Source organism: Geospiza fortis, unplaced genomic scaffold, assembly GCF_000277835.1.
Source record: "Geospiza fortis unplaced genomic scaffold, GeoFor_1.0 scaffold172, whole genome shotgun sequence".
Taxonomy (NCBI): Eukaryota; Metazoa; Chordata; class Aves; order Passeriformes; family Thraupidae; genus Geospiza; species Geospiza fortis.
In genome coordinates this window covers 7,470,233-7,486,256 of record NW_005054309.1, presented here as the reverse complement: position 1 = coordinate 7,486,256, position 16,024 = coordinate 7,470,233, and the positions used below count along the sequence as shown (strand labels likewise).

At 43.0% G+C, this 16,024-nt stretch overlaps 1 protein-coding gene across 1 annotated transcript in view; it reads left to right on the top strand.

Annotated features, from left to right (window-relative positions):
* Nucleotides 1-16,024, top strand: part of FNDC3B (fibronectin type III domain containing 3B) — a 146,944-nt gene that overhangs the window by 100,004 nt on the left and 30,916 nt on the right. Inside the window, exons 12-21 of the mRNA XM_005419033.2 lie at nt 1,123-1,236; nt 3,494-3,668; nt 4,303-4,389; nt 6,049-6,187; nt 6,727-6,798; nt 7,282-7,400; nt 8,334-8,439; nt 9,226-9,398; nt 11,445-11,558; nt 12,541-12,690. Coding sequence (XP_005419090.1) covers nt 1,123-1,236; nt 3,494-3,668; nt 4,303-4,389; nt 6,049-6,187; nt 6,727-6,798; nt 7,282-7,400; nt 8,334-8,439; nt 9,226-9,398; nt 11,445-11,558; nt 12,541-12,690 — 1,249 coding nt within the window. The remainder of the gene's footprint in view (nt 1-1,122; nt 1,237-3,493; nt 3,669-4,302; nt 4,390-6,048; nt 6,188-6,726; nt 6,799-7,281; nt 7,401-8,333; nt 8,440-9,225; nt 9,399-11,444; nt 11,559-12,540; nt 12,691-16,024) is intronic.

The window sequence follows — 16,024 nt, the reverse complement described above, 5'->3', positions numbered from 1 at the left end:
ACTGAAATTAAAACTCCTTTCAGCTGTTCCAGCACTGGTAGATATTATTTATGAGGAGCTGAGCAGTCCATGCCTTTTTTCCTGAAAGATTTCAATCTGACCATTTTCCATGTGTGGCCTAGAATGAGTCCAGATATTCCCGGCTATTTTAGGGTCTCTGTCCTGCAAACAGCTGGGCTTCATTCCTGCCCCAGGGTGTACCAAGCTGGGGTACATTGGTAAGGGTTTGGTTTTGTTTTAAATGTGATGGGATCAGGGAGAGAACTTCTGAGTGTCCTTGTGCTCGGCGGTGCTGAGGTACAAACCAGCACCTGAGGAAGTGATTGGGAGCTGGAGAAGTGTCTCCATTCCCTCTGGGATGCTGCCTCATGTTTGGGAGCTGCAGAAGTGTCTCCATTCCCTCTGGGATGCTGCCTCGTGTTTGGGAGCTGCAGAAGTGTCTCCATTCCCCCTGGGATGCTGCCTTGTGCTGCCTTTCCCAGGATGGATCATTGCTCCAGGTCATGGTGATGTGAAGCTCCCAAACACCATCCCTCTGGCAAACAAGTTCCTTAACAAAGTTCCAGACTTCCCCAAAAAGCTCTGTTCGCTCATCACACGCGGCGTGCTCGGGGCAGTGGGTGGGTGCAGAGCCTGGCACGCTGGATATTCCTTTGGGATGAGGATATTTTGCCCCGGAGAGCAGGGCAAGGTCCCTGCCAGCTTGTCCCGCTGGCTGTGCTGGACTGTGGGGAGCGAGAGCCCTCTGGTGGGATAGGGAATTGCTGAGACAATCCCAGCGAGGGATGCACAGGGGAGGACAGTGCGTGCAGAGCGTTGGCTGCACCTTTCCCCTGCTCCCGTGACTGAGGAGATGCAGAAATTAATTTCATTCATAATTTTCCCACTTTTTTGTTTGTGAGTGGGATATTTCAATGTGCTGTAGACACATCTCACAACTCCCAGAAGGTGAGAGGAGAAGGGATGTGGCAGCAGGCAGACTCTGCTGAGCTGTGTGATTTTCAGAGCACAGCGGTGCTGTCAGTGCTCACACAGCTTCCTTTATGAAAACATCTCATTCTGATAGCACTCCTGAAACAAGCATGGCGTGGTTTTGTTTCATAGCGATCCAATCACGGATTTCTCTCGTTTCAGAAAATGTTACTTTGGGAGCCAGAAGCATTGCAAGCTGACCAAGCTGTGCCCAGCTCTGGGCTACACCTTCCGCCTGGCGGCCCAGAACGACATCGGTACCAGGTGAGCTCCTCAGAGAACTGGGGAGCTTCCTTGAGAAAAAGTGTACTTGAAAAGTTCACCCATCAATGAGGATAATTCCTCCATAAAGAGGAATTTCTGGGGGGGTGGGGGTTTGTTTCTTTTCCCTTCATGGTTTCAAATTGAGTATCTGACATTTGCTCTGTTAATGCTTCAAGGTAAGTCAGGCTTTCCTTGATGATACCCTTCACCTCCCAGGGAATTGCTGTGTACCTTCAGCTGATGAGATCAGTCTGAGCAGATAGGCTCCTTTTGAGGTGTTAAATGGTGTTTTGTGGTCTGTTCCTAATACGAAAAGAATACATCTGTTATGTAAAATTCCCACTAGGGACCTCTGTGAACCAAGAAAAACAAGCAAGGGGAAGTTGAGATACAGATTTTGAAAGGAATCTTGATATATTTATTTATTTTTCTGGTTTAAAGCAAAGCCCTTCTGTCTCTTTTCAGCAGTACAGTCCCTTCCTTCTTCAGGACTGGCAGGGCTGGCTGATGGGGTGGGAAAGAAGGGAGAGATGGGCAGGACTGAGAGAGGACAGGCACATCCAAGGCACTGAAAGATGGGGTTTAGCTTTTCCTTGCACACAAACTGATGCACTCACACGAAGATGGGTGAGAAATCAGACTTAGTTCAATCCTCTGGGAGCTACTGGGGAGCACTGGGATGAAATGTTCTGCAGCTGAGGGGCAGAGTGTGCCCAGAGAGACTTAGTGCTGCAGGGGCAGTGTGTGCTCCTGGGCTCAGGCAAGCAGGGCAGGCCAGGAAAGGTTCAGCTGTGAAGAAGCCAAACATCCAGTGCCCTTGTGCACTCCTTTATTGTCCTCCGTAGCTAAACAGGATCTAATCATTATTACAAGGACACAAAAGAAACAGCACTGGTTTATAATAATGTGTTTTGTGTAGGGAGAGTCCTGCATTGTTCTGTCTTCTCAAACACAAGCCTCTCAGTAATTTATAGCTTTAGAAAGCTTCTTTATTCATGTTCCTGTGTGTTCCCTGACATGGACTGAGACCACTCATGTGTGCACAGAGTCCCTTTTCCCAACTTCTGGCAAGATTAATTCCCTCCCCATTGAAATAATACTCAGTGTGGAGGGAGAGGGGGGCTGAGCTGGACCTGCTGAGTGTAACTGGAAGGGAATTGGGTTTGTGCAGAGTTCCCAGTTCTGGCATCTCTTTTCTTTGCCAGATTCTAGATTTTTAAAATATCTTACTGCATGTTTCAACACTCCTCCCCCCTTTCTTTTTGTTTGTTCTCTTTCTCCCTTTTTTCTGTCCCCTCAGGCTATTGAGGAAGGAGTGAGCTAAAAACTATTTATGGTCAGCTGTTCTGGGCTAATCTGTGAGATAAGCACCAGCAACACATGCCTTATTTTTATAGACAGCGCTCAGAATTAAGGCATGATAATGTCATCTAACACTTCATGTCATGAGATGGCTTTGGTTTGTTGTAATGCTTGTGGACTTACCATGTATGATGATTTTTGTCTTGTTTGGGTTTTCGTTATAGGTGCTTTATTTAAATATAAGTGTATTTCAACAAATAGGTTGTTTTTGAGAAAGAAGATTCTGAATAAGGAGATTTGGCTTTTTCTGTGTGTTAAGTTCATGGTGTGACTTTAAAGTACAAGATACGTTTTGTACTTTGCAAACAGATTTTGAAAATTGCAAGAATGTCCTTTGAGAGGACCTTCCTTTGAGAGCTTGATCAGAGTTTATAGAATTGGTATTCTGCACACCTCAGGTTCAACATCCAAAAGTTGAACACCTCATGTTTTGTTTCCTATACTTTAGTTCCCCTTTGTTAAATGAGATTTTCCTCCACAGTTAATACCAAATTGATATTTTTAGGCATTCAAATATTTTTTCCAGTGTTATTGTGGTGAGATCTGTAAAAATGACTGTGAGGACACATTATCCTGCATTTTTTTTTCTATTCTTAGTTCTGGCATTTCCTAACTGGGTGTTCATCTTTTCCACCTGAGAAATTTGAACTTCATCCAAATTTTTTGAAAATGTGAAATATTTCTCTAAGTACATTGGGGTTTAGGTTTCTTTAGCTTTGTGTTTTTGTGGTGGTGGGGTGAGTTTATTTGGGGTTTATTTGGGTTAATTTTTGGATTTTTTTGGTTGTTGTTGTTTTGGTTTTGGTTTTTTTGCTTGTTTCTTTGTCTGGAGTGGGGATTTGGAGGTTTGTTTGTCTGTATTTAATATTTCTCTCTCTGCTCTGTCTCTGAGCAGTGGGTACAGCCAGGAGGTGGTTTGCTACACTGCAGGCAATATTCCTCAGACCCCTTCTGCACCACGGCTCATCCGAGCTGGTGTGACGTGGATCTCGCTGCAGTGGAACAAAGTAGAGGGATGCACACCAGAGGAAGTGATTTCCTACACCCTGGAAATTCAGGAAGAAGATAATGTGAGTGCTGTGTTGCCATAAAGTGCATGACTTAAATCGAGTTTTGATTTATTAATTGGAGATCACTGAGAGCAGCATGGACTGTTCCTTTGGAGGGCCTTCCAGGAGTGCTGGGTACTTGGCAGGGTGGAGCTCTGTGATTTGCTCTGCTGCACAGCAGAATTAGGAATCCTTAGCTAAAAGTCTCTGCTGTCATCTATGATTATTTACAAAGCCACACAGGATTCTGTGAGGTGCAGGTCAGCTTGTCCCTGGCTAGGTCAGTCTGCCATGTCCTCCTGGCTGCTCCTTGGTGGGCTTGTGTCATCTGTCACTTCCAGTTCTGTAGCAGGTTAAACTGTCACAATTGGTTTTGTGCTTATTTTGCAGCAAAATTACATTATTCAGGGCAGCTGCAACGTGTCTCTTCTAAAAAGAAAGTATTGTGGCCTTGCAGTTTAAAAGTAATAATAGTAATAATAATTAATATTGTTATATATATAAAATATGTTTGTTTTTTCTTGTTTGGTTTTTTTTTTAAGCACTCAGCTATAAAGCCCCTTTGCTGTAATGTGTTTTAGGTACAGACTAACACAGGGAACACTTTCACAGACTCCTCAGTTATGGGAAGTTGTTTGGTTTTGTATTTTTTTAGGATAGCATGTTTCACCCAAAGTACACTGGAGAGGAGCAAGCCTGTACTGTGAAGAATCTCAGAAGAAGCACACAGTATAAATTCAGGGTAAAGTCTTTTTTCTCTTGTCACTGTGTAGTGTTTTCTGTTTTGGGTTTTTTCCAGGCACTACAGGGATCCTTTAGTGCTCCCTCCAAAACTGAGTCATCAAATACAAATTTGCTTTATACTGTGACCTAATATATTAAACTGTTAGTTGTATTTCTGCGTTTATCACACAGGAGATACTGTTGCTCAGACTTTGGGGAACAATCACAGTTCTCAGTACCATGTGGGAGGATGTTGTAAAAGTGTAGCTCAGGGTGTGAGGGGGTCATAGTCAGCTGCATTGCTCCCAAAAACCTGGTCACAAATCCCATCTCACTTCTACAGAATGCTGCAAACACTGTCAGGTGCCCAGCCAGCACAGGGGCCTGTGTTCCCCTGGCAGCCACAGAATGAAGCTTTTCTGTCTCATATATCAATGTGGCTGGTTCTGGAGCTGGTTTTTAGCAGGTGTTGGTGTCTTCTCCTCTGTGGATGCTCAGAGCCCTGAGAGATGCTCTGAAGTCTTCCTGCAAACACCAAGTTCAGCATTTTCCTCTCTGTGCTGAGGTCTGTGATCAGAGCACAGTGTGGATGTTGCTGTTGAGGAGAAGGCAGTGGGGTGATCCAGGATCAGCTGTGGTGCTGCTGTCCATCCATCCCTGTCCACTGCAGTGGCTCCACAAGAGGTGCCACCCACATGTGGTGTCCTTCTGGAGGTGGCCAGAAGCTGTGTGTGAGCCCAACACCTGGCCTCTCTAGGTTTTAGTATAGTCAGGAGCAACAAAAAGAAAAAATCACAGTCATAGAATGGTTTGGGTTGGAAAATCACCTGATTCCAGCCCTCCTGCTGTGGACAGGGACACCTCCCACTAGACCAGGGTGCTCCAACCTGGCCTTGAACACTTCTGTCCATGAGGCATTCGCAGCATTTCTGAGCAGCCTGTGCCAGGGCCTCACTCCCTCCCAGGGAATGCTCTTTTCCTGCTCTCTGGGACAGAAAACCTTGTGAAGTTGCCTGAACTACCCAAAGGATTGGGAAGAATTTGTGCTGTCACTCTGAGATAATGCCTTTTAGCTTAGTGTTGTAAAGGCTGTTGTGGCATGTGAGAGGAGAGAACACTTGGTGCTTCTTTGCAGACCTGCTTTCAAATAAAACATGGATTTTACAAAACTGCGTTGATACCAGAACAAATTTGTGGCCTGGTGTCAGTGGCTACAGGCACAGCTTTGATCTGACTTTTAATTGTGTGATTACTGATATACTCTGAATTACTTTGTAAATAGCAGTTAGAAATATCTCCAAAACAAAAATACCAAAGTTATTGTTATGGTTCTCTTGTTTTGTTATTGTTATGGTTCTTGTTATAGTTCTCTTATTTTTCTTTTATGAAAAAGCTACTTGTTGCAAGTTGACCCAGTTATTTTTAAAAAGTGACTTTTTCATTAAAGGGAAAACCAGCACTGCTTTTATCTTAAACATGTAATGATCTATTGCTGGTGGAGAGGGGAAGAAATCACTGCAGTTTGTAAAGAAACATCGTGACAATCTAATATATGTTACTACAGTCCCACACACTTTGGGATGTGACATTTGTGCAATTACTGAAAGAAGTCTGGTGCAGAGCTGCCAGGAGAGCAGTTGCAGTGAACAGGGGTGAACTCATTGTGGTTTTGTTTCAGCTGTTTGCTTCCAACGTGGAAGGGAAGAGTTCTCCCAGCGAGGTGTTGGTCTGCACAACCAGCCCAGACAGGCCAGGACCTCCCACCAGACCCGTGATCAAGGGGCCAATAACATCTCATGGCTTTAGTGTGAAGTGGGGTAAGCCAGCTCAGACTGATGTAGCAGAGCTTTTTGGGGTCGGAAGAAATTCAAATAAAATGGCGTAAATGTGTGTTAGAACTTAGATTTTTCATGCTCCTTCTCAGACCAAAATTGAATGTGTTTGGAGAACTTGACAGCTTATTTTATTTAATATTCTAAAAGGTGTGTAGAGGCTCTTGTGTGTTCAGAAGCAGAAATGTTTTGGTTTTGATTAATTCACACTCGAGTACATCTTCAGGCTTTTCACTCTCCATTTTGTGTCCCAATGCAGCTTCATTCCAGCTGCTTCCCTTATTAATAGAGCAAACCTCTACACACTTCCCTTTCAGTGCTTCTTCCATACATGTTGTTTGGATCATCATTATCCAGCAGCCTTAGTCTGATTCATGCTGGAAACAAATGTCTGTCACCCCCTTCTGCTGCCCATAACCTGGTGTAGTTACTGTGGAGGAGTTTGGGGAGAAGGAGCTGGATCAGGAGCAGGTTTGGTAATTGTTTTGTCACCTTTCGCTCCTTTTCTTGTCTGATTTTTCCAGATCCTCCACAGGATAATGGTGGTTCAGAAATCCTAAAGTATCTGCTGGAGATTTCTCAAGGAAGTCCAGAAGGTAAACTTGAGACAAGTTGTCTTAATTTAAAAACACTGTGGCTACTATACGGAAGTCCTGATTTTTTAGGTTATTATAATTAATGCCCTAATAATGTGATTTAAACAATTATGTACTTTGCAAGATTCCTGGGTGAGCTGAGGTTGGATTTTGGGAACGTTTTGTAGTGGGTTTTTAGGTGTCCTCTTTTTACTAATCATGACAGAACTTTATATTATATGGCTAAATCTAGAAGTATTTTTATTTATATTTGTGTGCATATATTTGCACATTTATACATCATATATAATACTCATATTTATTTGTAAGTATATGTATTTGCATGTATATCTATGTGCTATGTCTTCAAGTGGAAAATAACATTCATATTAATACTAATGATTTTCCTGAAATACATCATTTGTGGAAGATTTTCCTTTCTCCTGGACATTCCTAAATGTGTTGCTTTCCACTTTTTTAAACTTGGATGTATCTTATTTTTAGCAAACCAGTGGGAAGTGGCCTACAGTGGCTCAGCTACAGAATACACCTGTACTCACTTGAAACCAGGCACTTTGTATAAACTCCGGGCATGCTGTATCAGCACTGGTGGACACAGTCAGGTGGGTGTTATCTAACAATAAGGGCTATTGGGTTTATATTTTTCAGAGATTTATCTGCTAATTTTGGTAAAATACTTCTGCTTTCAAAAGAAGGGAAATGTTTTCCCTGTAGCACAGTAAAACTAAACTGATTGCAGTTAATCTCATGCTGCAAGTTGCTGAAATTTTGATTTCTGTGTGTACATAATTTTCTTTTCAGCAAGCTGCAATTTAGTGGGATTTGGTTTCCTCAGAACCAATCTGTAGTTGTTTATATTTACATCAGAAAAAGACCATCATGTATATCTGACGTGGCCACTTGCTTGAAAAAGGCCACAGACTCTCATGTGCTTGACCCTGTATTGACTGGAGGATGCAGAAAGAGGTGGTTTGTTGTAACAATTATCTTTCATAGGGCTGAATCCTTTAAATTATTGGGTTCCTTATGTCAGACCCCAATTCCTGTAATTCCCCTCTTTGATTTAAATTCAGTACATATACGCTTATTCCTCCTGCTCTGGTGAGCTTTTTCTCATTTAAGATTGAGTACTTTAGGCCTTGACATTATTTTCAAACCAAGGAAAATTAAAACAGAGAGCATAGTATTGAGAATGCTAATGAAGGAACTCTATTAATTGCATTTGTACTGACATGCTTGATAGCATCTCCTCTCCTTTACTATTTATATAAATTTCCATGAAGTGGTGGGTGTAGAAGACAATTTCTTGTAGCTGTGGCTCACTTTGAAGGTGGTGGCCATGGCAGAGGGTGACTGAGCTGTGCTTATTGCAGAGGTGACTGAGCTGTGCTCACAGCAGGGTGTGACTGAGCTGTGCTCCTGTCAGGGTGTGACTGAGCTGTGCTCCTGTCAGTGTGTAACTGAGCTGTGCTCCTGTCAGGGTGTGACTGAGCTGTGCTCCTGTCAGGCTGTGACTGAGCTGTGTTCTCCCCCAGTGCTCCGAGAGTTTACCTGTCCGCACGCTGAGCGTGGCACCGGGGCCCTGCCGCCCGCCCCGGCTGCTGGGCAAGCCCAGGCACAGGGAGGTGCAGCTGCAGTGGGGTAAGCCATTTTTTGTTTTTTAGCCCTGTCCCTGTCCCTGGCTATTAAGTATCCACTTCATTAGAATATCTGTCCTTTTATTTCAAAAACACAATATGACTCAAAATCTTTTTTTTTATTATTCCTTTGCAATATTGGCTTGCTAGAAGCTTCTAATGCATAACTTCTTTCAAAAAATTGAGTTAGAACATATTGAGGGTTTGGGTGGCATTTAAATCCTGATCCACAGTATAACACATAATCTATTGGACCCCTGTTGTTGTGCAAAGATGTTGGACTACACTCATGGCACTAAGTTGTCAAAAAATGAACATTTTTCAGAATGCAAGACAGGTGCCAGTTTACAACAGAGTGTTTTCTTCACAGTGATAATCTTGCAGCATCCAAGTATTTTTGTGGCATCACTTGTTAAGCCAAATTGTGGATGAGTAAACTTTCTAACTGTCAAATATAATTCAACACCAGCATAAAAATCCACCCAAATGATTGCTGGAAGTATTTTGGTGGCTGCTGTTTTTCTCATCCCCAGGCAGTTTGATTCTGTGCTACTGGCTTGTAACATAACATGCAGGTATTATCAAATACATTGTTTTCATGGGCAAAAACAAAGGTGCCCACAACAAAAGAGGTATTTGTGTCTATATCTATATAGGTAGAAGATATCTGTGAGATATCTTCTGTCTATACACAGAAGCAGAAATACACATTTCTGTGGTATATGAAGTAAAAAATGGCTGTTCTGGCGCACGCCCTAACGCTATTAACGAATTCCATGATTTCTTTTAGATGTCCCTGAGTCAGAAAGTGGCTGCCCTGTCTCTGAGTACAGCGTGGAGATGACAGCCCCTGAAGAAGTGGTTTCTGAGGTGTACCACGGGGCTGAGCTGGAGTGCACCGTGGGCAGCCTCCTGCCCGGGGCCACCTACGGGTTCCGGGTGCGGGCCCTGAACGACGGCGGGGTACGTGAGCTGCCCCAGCCCCTCTGGGTGCTGTCAGTGCTGCTCCTCAGCTGGGTCAGGGGGAGATGGGCAAAGGAAAAACCATGTGATAAATGCTCAAAAGGAATGTGGGAGCTGCAGTTTTAGACCTGGGTCTCTTTTAAAAGGAGATTTTGATTACTGGTACGGTTTGGCCAGAATCAGCTGCTCCCAAATGTGCCAAATCCCTGCTGAAAGTCACAGCTGCTTGCAGGGAGGATTCTCTTCATCCTCATTCTGTTGCATTTCCTTTTTTTTTGTTTTAAACCTAAAGTGTGTAAAAACAAGATCTGCAGTTTCACTCAGGTGGTGTGTTTTGAGGGAAACGCACACTCCTGCTGACTTTTTTGTTTTAATTCTAAAAAAGCACGTGTGCTTTATAGATTCAATGAAGTTTTTTCTATTAAATTATTTCCTTGAAAGAAGTGCCTTCCCAAATACATCAGAAATTCTGTCTGATGTCCACGGTGATCTGCAGAAAGATCTTTTTCATTGAGGTTTAGGTTGATTATGCTTTCCTTTGTGTCATTCCAGTGGTGTTTAATATAAAGTCCCAACTAAACTACATGCATTGACGTGTTTCTCCCCAGGAAATCTTGATGACAAACATAACACAAAGGTTTGAAGTTACTCACTTACAGGGAGAAGTTCTGTTAAAACTTGGGTATTAGAAATATCTGCAAGACTGTTTTGGTTAAAAACACCCACTGTTTTGTTTTTGTGAAAAATTAATTAAATGCACATGGAAAGATAAGATTTGCTTGCTGGAGTGAGAGCCATTGCCTACCTGGTAGCTTTGAATATGTGATGCTTTGCCTTTTTCTTTTCTTTTTTTTTTCCTTTTTTTTGGCAGAACAGTTGCAAAGCATTTCTGAGTCCACCCTTTGTTAAATGAGGCGATTGGTTCTGGTTTGGCTCCGTTTTTCTACCAGGTGCAAAATAGGGGAGGATGTCCTTTACCAGATTCTTCCTTGAAAACAGAGAAGTCAATAAATGACATTTTTTGCCATGTACATTCTTTGTAAGACAAAGCAATCAGTGTTGGCCTTTCTTCGTTGGCAGATACTGACACGTCTGCTGAGAAGTTTTCTGGGGTTCATCATTTCCGTGTCGTTTGGCCTTTTTGTAGTGGCTCATTTTTTTCACGCTCACTAGTACTGCATTACAAAATAAGTAAATACCAGTGTTTTTCCTCTAATTGCTTCCAAGTGAAGCTGCTTTGTTCTGGAGAACGATTTCTAATTAACTCGGGGATGTACTGAGCAAACCTCGCTCTTCCACTCAGGAGGCCTCAGAAAGGCTGTTTCAGTGCTATCTCCTGTCCTCGCACTGCTGCATGAAGCCAGGTTCCCAGACTGCTGAAAATTGGCTTTTTTTCTTTTGCTAATCTGCATTTAAATTGTTCTGCTACCACGGGCTCAGAGGCTGTCTGAGCTGAGCTGCCCATGGAGCGGAGCGTGCGCGGCGTGTGCGCAGCGCGGCCCTACACGCTGTACCAGGCTGGGCTCCAGCACATCCTGTCCTGTTACAAGTAACCTGGGGCAGGCATTCTGTGTAAGAGAAACTGGAAACGGACTCCAGTATGTGCTTTGGTCTTTGTGCTCCTCTTTGTATCCATGGGAAGCTGTTTTTGGTACGTGAACACCCTGTGCTAAGGTAAGGCAGAGGGACACAAACTGTTCCTCAGTCACTGTGTGCTCATTCTCACTTTTGGGCAAATTGGAGGTGGTTTCTGCTTTCACGAGCACTTGCTGCCACACAGGAGGATGCACAAAGGATGTACCTGCTCTCTGCTTGTTCCTGAGCTCACCTCACACTTCAACTCTGAGTCATTTGTGTGAGCTCATCCTGAGCTCTGGTGGTTGGTGCTGGGTGTTGGAGGCCCAGTCTGCCTTTGAGAAAGTTTAGTGTGCTGAAAAAGTTCATGTGCTGTTCTTGGAAAGCTCTTGAGGGCTTTGAGATGGGTGTACACCTATATAATAATAATAATAGTAATAATAAGAATAATGATATCTTGTTCCCCTGTAGTACGGGCCGTATTCGGAGGTGACAGAGGTCACCACAGCAGCAGGACCACCAGGCCAGTGCAGAGCACCTTCCCTGTCCTTCCTGTCCAACACACGAGTCCTGGTCAGCTGGGAGGTGAGTCGGGTCCCCGCCTGTGTGATTCCACCTTGCTTACCCAGACCAGTACGCTCAGCACAGAACTCAAAACTGAGCTTGAGAGCTGTTCACTGGGCTGGAGCTATCTCGTTATGCAAGGAAACCCCAGGTAGAAACTATTCTATTGTAGAAAGTTATCTTTTCTGCTTTGCTCTGAAGAATTACACAAAGCTGGACATGAGTCTTCCAGACCAGGATTCAGACACAAAGCCTCCTGCACTGGCATCAGATGATAGAAGTGCACTTTGCAAGCTTTTAGCACATCAGCATGTTCTCATTTGGAATTACAAATACAAATATTTGATTTTGGCTGAAACTGGAGTCTGATACAGAATTAACTCTCCATAAATACTTATGATGTAGGGCTTTTCCCCCCCTCAAAAGTTTGTGTTTTCCCCAAATATTTACTTTTATTTTAATTTGTGTGCATTCCTCCTCCATTCTCCAGCATCTTAGGCATTGAGCTCAAGATAAGTGTTAGCTTAAGTGCTATGGGGGTGATTGGTGCCATTGCTCTCCTCCCTTGCTGAGCTGGTTCTTTTCTCAGCACATGAGTGACTGCTTCAGGCTCTGAGGCCAGTGCTTCCAGAGCTGTGTTTTGATCTCTCAGCTAGGCTGCACTAGATTGGTGCTTTTTTTATGTTCTCCACGGTTGAGCTTCTGCCAAGCCAGTGGAGAAACAATTTATTCCTGAGTGTCCTGATGGAAGGCAAAGTAGCTGTGTGCACTCATTTCTCTGAATTTCAATCAGGTAATTTTTGTGCAGAATTGTCCTGTTTCAGTAACCTCTTAGGGAACATTAACTCAGTACATTTCTATTTGCAGCAGTAATGGTGTATTAATTTAAAAATAAGGGTGATGGTTGGGCTTTTTTTCCATGTACTTCATTCCTTCCCCAGTGAAACACAGCGATCCAAAGTGCTCATTTCTGAACTGAACCACATAAATATTTGTGTTGCAGAGTCCTGAATGTTCTGGTACTGACATCTCTGAATACAGATTAGAGTGGGGAGAAGAGGAGGAATCTCTACAGCTTGCATATAGTGGCACAGAAACCTGCTTTGAAATCAGTGACTTGTCAGCAGCAACGCATTACTGCTGCAGGCTACAGGTAAGGCAGGGCTGCATGCATTGCCCTCTGAGAGCCAAACAGAGTTTCCTTCCACTGCTGTTCTTATTTTTATCATTAGTTCCCTCTGAAGTTATGTGCTCTGTAAGGCAGAAGGAATGCACATTTATTTTAAGCAATACAGACTGATGTGCTACTTAAAACTTGTGTTTTGTTACTTTTGGTGACTAATGCCTGTAAGGGCCACCTTGCCCTCTGATACCAAAACAATATGGTAAGGGTTTAGAAAATTTAAAAAAAAAAAATTTTCTTCATGGTAAGGAGAGGTAAATAATATCCCAACTGGATATTGAAGATTTCTCTGCCTTAAATAATGAATTCCAGCATCTGTTTGATCTATCAAGTAAGGCAAAGCAGCTGAGTAAATTCCTGTTTGTAGAGGAGATGGTACCTGCCAGAAAGTGAGTTCTCATTTTTGCCATTTTGATTTTAGATTTGTGAGACTGGATCTCAAATAGTCTTTACATTATTTCTTTTCCTTGATCTCTTTATCTCCTATATTTTCAGTAAAAAGTAGCAGTTAAAAAACTTTGTATATCTGTGAAAGTAGAAAACCAGGACTTTTCATCCTTTATGTCTACTGATAAATAAATGCAAGGTAAAGCAACTGGGAGTGAAGTAAAAATATTTTACCTAAGATACTCTTCCACAAGATATATTTGTATGTGAAGGCAGAACACTCCCACTAATCCAACCCAAATACCCACCCAGCTGGTAGCATGTGGACCACCCAGGGTAATTTCTTTGATCAAGGACAACATGCTTCTGTTGAGTGTTTTGTTATAGTTTTGGGGTTTTTTTAACCAGGATATTGAATTTTTTTCATTTTTTAGGGAAGAAGGTTTGGAGGAGCTGGCCAGCAGCCCAAGAGCTCAGGCCCCACAACTCAAATGTATTTTGTGTCTTGGCCAGAGCTGGTCTGTGCCTTGCCCTGGCACTCTGGGGGAAGGAGAACGAGGGAATGTGTGAGAGGCTGGGAGGTGTGAGCCAGAAAGTGCCTCTTGTTTCTGCAAGAGGGAGAGCATTCAGCATCTGCTGGGGAGGGAGGAGACTCTGAGACCACTGCTGTGGGGAGCCCAAGGAAAATTTTGTGTTAAAAATGGAAACAACCAGCTGTATGGCATCTTTGATTTCCAGTGGGTGCTTATTTCAAACTACCTGCCACAAAAATGTTGCACAAATCTACCCAGTTTTTAATGCAGCCAGTATAATTTAATCCATAGGCAGAAGTTACGGGAAAGGCACAACAGCAAGAAGATATTTTATTCAAGTCCATCAGTGGCTCAGGTATTACTTTCTAGAGAGCTTCATCCTCTGGATCTGATCCTCTGCATTATGTGAAGAAGAATTTCTTACAAGATACACTGTAATCTTCAAACAATTGCACAAAAATCTCCCCACAAAGTAGATATAACAGGCAAAGAAAGTAAGTTAAATAGTGTTAGAAATGTTTATTTTATCTGTTACCAGATTTAACGGAGAAATTTCCTTTTTAAAAATAAAGATTCCCCTAACCACATTTATTCAGCCTTCTAATAAACACACAGTATTGCTATCTCAATCTACAGTAATTCAATAAAGGGGAGAATTGAGGAATCAGGCATATCTAACTGCAGGGCAGACAATTGTCTTAACTGTTGTTCAACTTTTTTCCTGTAATGAATATTCCTGAAAACAATAGTGGCTTCTGCAGAGGGAAATACTGTGTCACTTGGGGGTGGCAGGGGAAAGCAGCTAGGCAGCAAAGCCCCATCAGTTATGGTGATGAGATTGTCCAATAAAGCAGTTAAAAAACACCACTGACAATAAATTGCTTGGAGCAAGATACAAATGGCCAAACACTGGTTTAGAGGCAAGACAAATCATGTCATTGGCAGAGCACAAAACAGGGCTCACTTCTAACAGCTCCAGGAGTGCTGCATTAAATAGAAGATTTCCCTGGAGCAGGATTTGTTTTGAAGGGCTTTTTAAAGGCTGACAAATGTAACTTTATTATCTCTTTCTTCAATTGAACAAAATGTCTCCTGGAAAAACAGAACATGGCTTTGTGTTTGTATTATGCAGAGCAGAAATAAGTTATTCACTGCAGTTAAGCATAGATTAGAAATCAAACAGTTGTTTGATGTGTCCTGTCATTGCCCTCAGAGTCCTACTGGCAACATGGTAAGCCTGGATTTTTCAATGAATTGTAACCTGATGGGAGACTGTGGGCTAACTTTTCCAAATGTAAAGGAAATGTGGAGGGTGCTGGGCTGCACTGAAGCTTTTTTGTGGAGGTGTGTGCCTTGTGGACTCGTGTAGTTTCTCCTGTACCATGTTCTGTAAGCGCTCCCTATCCTGGCAGGATGCTGGGCTGTGTCAGGAGGAGCCCAGCAGGCAGATCCAGGGAAGGTGGTGTTGCCCATTTCATGCCATTCCTGATAACCTGGAGTGCTGCATCCAGTTGAAACAGGTTGAAATAGGGAGGTTCAGATGAACTACAAAGAAAAAAATATCACTGTGCAGGCTGTTAAGGATCTAAGTGGTCCAGAGGGGCTGTGCAATCTACATACCTGGAATTTTTCAACACCCAACTGGAAAAAAAAGCCTGAGCAACCTGGTCTGCATTGTGTGACCCTGGCTGGAGTAGCAGGTTGGACAAGATGAGTCCCACAGTCCCTTCCAGCCTGTGTGGTTCTGTGATTGAGTTCATGATAATCCTGAGCAGGTAACATCAGTCATTCCCTGGGCAATTCCAGTGCAATGGGTACAACTCTTGCCACTGGCTGAGCATCAGCTAGCTGATAAAACCCCAGGCCTGTACAGCTGTGCAATGTTGGGCTTGCTAAGACAACAGCCTCTAATTAATGAGCAGAAAGGGACCAGGTTTTGAAACTTGGTTTCCTCTGGGATTCAGGATCTATGACTTAGGATGAAAAGCTTGATAAATTATTGCTCTCCTCTTTTGTGAGAGATACTGAGCTGTGTGCTTTGGTTGTGGTTTGGTGGTGAATTATGGCTTTTCCAACTGTAATGATTTTGTGATTCTGGGGAAATGTTGAGTCATAGGCTTAATGCTGTGCTGAGGTCCTATATTCTTATTTCAGAAGCTTTTTAGCATTAAATTAGTTATCCATTTTCCAAATTAGAAACCAGGGTAGTTTTTAACAAGCCAAATATCCCCTATCTTTAGGGATCTTTTGCTTGCATAAAGCATCTGTTGGCCCATCCTGCAGTGTACTGGGGACTTTGTACTGGGTGGTTCAGTAATTTTGGGTAGCCAGTTTGTTGATGTCACCTTCACTGGCAGCATGACTGTGACATTTTTCCTTACCAG